This window comes from Pteropus medius, unplaced genomic scaffold (assembly GCF_902729225.1).
Source record: "Pteropus medius unplaced genomic scaffold, Ma_sr-lr_union100, whole genome shotgun sequence".
NCBI classification, from domain to species: domain Eukaryota; kingdom Metazoa; phylum Chordata; class Mammalia; order Chiroptera; family Pteropodidae; genus Pteropus; species Pteropus medius.
Window position 1 is genome coordinate 233,343 of NW_024342648.1, and position 6,060 is coordinate 239,402.

General features: G+C 56.6%; 1 protein-coding gene across 2 annotated transcripts in view; it reads right to left on the reverse strand.

Annotated features, from left to right (window-relative positions):
- Positions 1-2,005, reverse strand: part of CCNQ (cyclin Q) — a 10,974-nt gene extending 8,969 nt beyond the window's left edge. For both annotated transcript variants that reach the window (XM_039866941.1, XM_039866940.1), the window contains exon 1: positions 1,754-2,005. In XM_039866941.1, the coding sequence (XP_039722875.1) occupies positions 1,754-1,871 (118 nt within the window). In that variant the 5' untranslated portion in view covers positions 1,872-2,005. The remainder of the gene's footprint in view (positions 1-1,753) is intronic.
- Between the last annotated feature and the right edge of the window lie 4,055 nt (positions 2,006-6,060).

The following is a 6,060-nucleotide window of genomic DNA, read 5'->3' on the forward strand; positions in this document are numbered from 1 at the left end:
CTAAGGAAATCACTGCATTGGGTCACAGAACCGAAACAAATTCACAAGTGACCAGGGTTAACAAGATTAAATGGCATCCAATAGACTAAAAGAAGGTGGAGACCAACGATCAATCATTAAGATTATGTTTAACATCTGCTACTAAAGGTGTATGAGTTCCCTGGGGCTACGTCAATGAATTACCACAAACTCAGTGGCTTAAAACGAAACACATTTTTTTCCCTTACATTCCCGGTGGGCAGAATTCTAAGATGAGTCTTAGGGGGCTAAGGTGAAAGTGCAAGCAGGGCTGGTTCCTTCCGGAAGCTCCAGAGGAGAATCATTTCTTTGCCCTTTCCAGCTTCTGGAGGCATCTGCAGTCTTTGGCTCATAGCCCCTTCCTCCATCTTCAAAGCCAGCAACGCAGCAACTTTTAACTCTGCCTCCATCATCACGTGGCCTTCTCTGCCTGTCACTCTGCCTGTCTCTGTCTGTCTGTCTGTCTGTCTCTCTCTCTCTGAAGACGGGTATGATTATATCAGGCCCACCTGGTAATCCAGAACAGTTCCCCCATATCGAGATGCTTAAGCCCGCCTGCCAAACATCTTTTGCTACATGAGGTAACAGGCACAGTTTCCGAGAATAAGGATGGGGAAATCTCTGGAGGACCAATATTCAGCCTCACGCAGAGGGCAAAGGCACGTGCACTACATTTTATAAAGAAGTCCTTCAAAAGTGATACCGAAAGAGCTTTCAGCATTTCAAGGAAATGTTACATCAACAGGTCCCACATGGGAGCCCTCATGCCCAGAGATGTCAGTAAGAGGGGACCGCTGCACGTGACCCCTCAGGTCTCGTTCTGCACAGCGAATCCGCAAAGGGCAGCAAGCTTCCCTGGCTTTCGTGGACCCTCCCAGCAGATGGTTGGAGCATCTGAAGGGACACTGCCATGCTTCCCGATACACTCTGCAACTCTTCTTAGAAAGTGAAAGTACCGATTACTGGGATTAATGGTCCTACGGCATTTCCCCAAACTATGCTCACCTGGAATTGAAAGCAGACTCTCCCAACCCCTTCTTTCTCAGAGTGAACACAAAGTAACAAAGATGGGAAGTAACGGTCTGCCAGTTAAAGAAGACACAGTTGACGGCGAAACAATGTTTCCACAGGAATCCCGAATCCGATTGTTTCATTGCCTCGCCTTGCCACTGTGGGCGCCCTGACAGGGTTCAAAACGTCAGCCGTACCCTGGATCCTCTGTGTGACAGGACCTCTCCAACACGGCTTGTCAAGAACCTCACCAAGCACGTGCTCCGAAAGGCTCGGGTGAGACCAAGTGCCACACAGTGTCCCTGTGGGCTGGGAGACAGGCGTGCCCAAAGGTGCTGTACCCTCAACCGATCTACAGGCGCCCCGACACGGCGGCCTTTTGGCTGGGGCCAGTTCCTTTCCACGTCCTCTCTCTGCGCCTGCTCGTCCAGTCGTGAAATGACAATGACCGCGTCTGCCTCGCAGCTCAAAGCACAGGACACAGGGCGTGGCGGAAAGGCAGAGGTCCGTTTCGGGCCCAGTCTCTCCCCTCTGCCCAGCCGCGCCAGCTCCGTGTCCCGCGAGTCCCCTCCTCCGGGAAGCGGAACCCCGCAAAGTCGCCCGCGCCCCGCGGGCTTGGCCCTCCCAGGACGGGCCAGGGCCGGCTCAGTGAGGGTGCAGCGCCGCGGCCCCGGCCTCCACGTCCCGTCCACGCAAGGCCTGACTTCTTCCCCGCCAAGGTTACCTGCCTCCATGATGAACCTCGTCACTCGGAAGTGTACCCTTGCCTCGGGTGCCGGTCGCCCCACGGAGCCCCGCGCCGCGTCCCCTCCTCCGCAGCTGTCCTGGCCAATGGCCTCCATGGGGTTCCGCCCCCGCGGCCCCAGAACCCCGGCTGGAAGGACAAGTGTCCCCAGCACGCGGCGGCCAGCTCCCGGGCTCCTCGCCGCGGGCGCGGCCGCCCTGGCCCGCCGGGCGGCTATCCCGCCCACGCCCGGCACGGCCGACCCCGCCCCCGCCCCCGCCCTCCCAGACTGCCCCACCCCCGCGAGCGCGCGCGGCGGCATAAAGGCGAACACTGGATGAGCGCGCAGGCGGCCGACATGGGCAGGCGCAGAGACGAACGCTGTCAGACGGGTGGCCGCACCCTCACCCCACCGCGGATGCTGCCGCCAGCGCTCTTGGACGCCTGTGCACCGCCGCCGAGCCGACGCCCGCCGTGGCAGGAGACCACGTTCCGCCGTGGCAGAAGACCCCACATTCCACCCCAGGTCAATGACCTGTTTCTCAAAAGGCCAAATGCCTCACCTTAAGGAGCCACGCCAACTACCCCCTTCCCGGGCTACTCTGTGAGGGCGCAGCGAGGTCGTGGGCTTAGGGCCGGGGCACAAAGGCACCCCCAGACACCCGAGCTGGGGTCCGACTCAGGTGACGCTCTGGGCTGCTGGCCCAAAGTAGTTTAAGGATCGGGAGAGCTGACGTCTGCCAAGCCTTATGGGAGGGGCTTATGGGAGTTCACGCGGAGGTGTCGGCAGCTCGGGACAGGAGACGGCATGTCATCCAATGTCAGTGCTCCTAAAACCGGAATCCAGGCTTGCTGGAGCGCCCAGACGTGCACATGAGCCCCAACGGAAATGGCTGTTCACAGGATGAGGACGTCAGGGGTGTTTCTCTCTGGGTTTTACAGCAGCTCTGCATCCCTTGGGGATCTGGTTGCTGTTCACCTTTATATCCCGGCACACAGTACGAGCTTAATGCATGCTCGCTGAATGAATGTTGTGGAATATCCAATTCACAAGGCCATCCCACGTTTCATTTGTGTCTCACACAAACAGGAAATTGTGCACCAGGCATCAGGGATGCGTGCAGAGCACCGAGGGGACTTCCAAGCTAGGGACACACACTCACTCCCAAGCTAGTGAGTTGGATCATTCCTGATTTGAGAGAGCTGGGAAGTTAAGAAGAAAAAGCCACTGCCCCCAAGCCCTTCTGTCTGGGCGTCTGCAGCCCAGTGAGGATTCCGATGTCTCCGCCTCCCACCCCACCCTCCATGACCCAGCCTTGATCTCCTTTCTCACACCCCACCCAGCTCCCACCAGTCCTCTCCACACCAGCTGGGTTAGTTTCCTGTGGCTGCTGAAACAAACGACCAGGAGGGGGGGAGGAGGGGAGGGAGGCCGAAAACAAGAGGAATTCATCCTTTTCCAGTTCTGGAGACCAGAAGTCTGAAATCGAGGTGCCTTCAGGGCTGTGCTCCCTCCAGAAGCTCTACGGGAGGACACGTCTTTGCCTCTTCCAGCTTCTGGTGGCCCCAGGTGTCCCTTGGCTTGTGGCCATATCATTCTCATCTCTGCCTCTCCCTTCACATGCCTTTCTCCCCTGTGTGTGTGCCTCTCTTCTGTCTCTTATGAGGACACCTGTCATTGTATCTGGAGCCTACCAGCGTAATCCAGGATGATCTCATCTCAAAATCCTTAACTTCATCACATCTGCAAAGTCCCTTTTGCCAAATAAAGGTTACATTTACAGGGTCCAGGGATGACGATGTGGACACATCTTTTGGGGAACTGCCATTCAGCTCACGACATCGGCTGCCAGAGTGAGCTTCCTAAAATGTGAGGCTGACACCCTCAAGGGCCCCTTTACCTCAGGAGAAAGCTCAAGGCCCTTGCGGAGTTGCCCTGTCAACTGGCCAGCCTCGGGTCTCACTGCTTTGCTACTCACGGCAAGAGCCTTGGGCAGCTTCCCAAAAGTTATGGACCCCCAGTTCAGGGTCTTTGTACATGCTCTGCTCATTGAAGGAATTCCTGCTCCACATCCTTCTCCCCAGCTCAGGCCCTCTGAGCTGAATACCTGTGTCCGCTCACATGCACGTGAATCGCCTATACGGTGTGTGGAGGCGCTAAAGGCCCCCAGCCCGTGTACTGCCGGCCCCCGTCATGCCTTGAGCGCTCTATCACTGGTGGCCGTTCGTGGACCGAAAGCGGAGCCACCCTCTCCCCAGCTCGAGGCTAAAACCCAGAGTGCCTGGAGCACCCACCTAAAGGGGCTGTAGGTCTTGGGGGATCAGGCCGCTGCCTCCCAGCATCCCACATCTGTGCACACTACACACGCTCTCCACGCACTCACGCACCAACACATGCACACATCCCAATCATATCCCTCTTCCCTCTGGCCCCTTCTTGTCATCTCTTCACCCACTGTATTTGCCAGTTAAACAGTACAACTTGAACTCCTTCTCCCCTGAGCCTTTTGTGGTGTGAAATCTGGGCTCGGCAACTAATAGGTGCCTATGAATGTGAGTCGAGGGAATGACTCAATGAACACATTAATTTTTAAAGCCCTGGGTCACAGGGTGCCCTCCTGGCAGGCAGCCTGGGTGCAGTGGTTGATAAATGAATAATTCACTAGCCACCAATGGGACCCAGAAAACCTCTAGGCAGCATCTCCTCTCCCACCAGCAAGCCACACCCACCTGAGGGGCCCTTCCTTCCTGGCCACCTGTCACCACTCCCAAATGTGGCAACTCCCATCTCACCCCACGCCCTAGACCTCCGGCCTTGCCCGGGGATCATCTCCAGGCCCAGAACAGAAAAGATGGTCAATAGAAGGCGGGGCGGACAATAGTATCAGAAGAGGATTCTAGGATATTTGCCATGCTTCCTTATCTAACCGTTACTGCTGCCTCCACACTGAGTAAGCCGCAGCTTCCTCCTCACGTGGTGTTGTGGTGTCGTGGTGCTCTCGGCTAGCTGATGACGAAGACGGAAGGTGGGAACAAGAGAGGGAGGGAGGGGCCCAAGTTGGAGCTCAAAGGAGGCAGAAAAGCAGGGAGAGGCATTCAGGGTGCAGAAGAAAAGCTGTGCCCAGGCAGGGCCCCTGGAGAGCCTGGGAGGTCTTTAAAGGCAAGAGAGGATTTCCAGCTGCCCACCTCCCCCCCCAGCCAGGGGCCTTCATCGGAGGAACAGTCAGTTGAAGAGCAGCCTTGTCCAAGTCCAGTCCTGCTACTTGTCCTTGGAACCTCCTGGATATCTGAGAACCAAGCACCACTGTCTCCCCTTCTTTCCTGCCCCTCTCCCTCTCCATCTCCAGCACCTCCTGGGCCAGTGTGGGCAGCTGCTCGAGCCTCCTCCCTGCCACCATCGGCAAAACCAGCAGCCTCACTCTAGGTCCTCTCCCACCCCTGCCACCTTCTGCTTACCCACCCTTCTCAACTCCACATCTCTGAAGCCACTCGTGTCCCCTGACTCCATGGCCTCCCACTTGCTCTGCGCCCACATCCGGCCCCTAATGCATGAGACCGTTTCCCCCCCATCCTCATCTTAGTCTGTTGGGGCTGCCGTAACAAAATACCACAGACCGGTGGCTTATAAACAATAAAAATTTATTTCTCCCCATTCTGGAAGCTAGAAGTCCACGATCAGGGTGCCAGCGTGGTTGGGTTCCGGTAAGGACCCTCTCCTGGGTCCTTACCAGATAGCCATCTTCTTTCTGTGTCCTCACATGGTGGAAGAGGCAAGGGAACTCTCTGGAACCTCATAATTCCAATCTTGAGGGCTCCGCCCTCATAACCTGATCACCTCCCAAAGGCCCCACCTCCCGATACCATGTCTTTGGGGGTTAGGATTTCACCATATGAGTCTGGCAGGGGGTACACACACTTTCAGACCATAGTACATGCCAAGATCATATGCCACCTCCAAAGGTCCCCTCCCAGCAAGCACTCGTTGCAGTTGACAACTCTGTAATAAAGAGTCTGGCTCTGAACTCTGATGCCTGACTACTGACTTCTGCGAGGCTCAGCCTCCCCACCCCCATCCACTCGAGCCCGCATCTGGGCAGATGAGAAAGCCTAGGTGATCTCTCCTTTGGAGCCCACGCACAGGACCTTCACCCCGGCCCCAGCCCCAACCATGACAAAGAACCCCACTCGTCTCCTTTCTTTCCATGTGCTCTCAAGCCATTTTCCTACCAGCTTAGGGACCTGGCCTGCTCTCCCCCAGAAAGCCTCAGTATGTGAGTAAGGAACCTCTTCATAACCTCTGGGTGAAT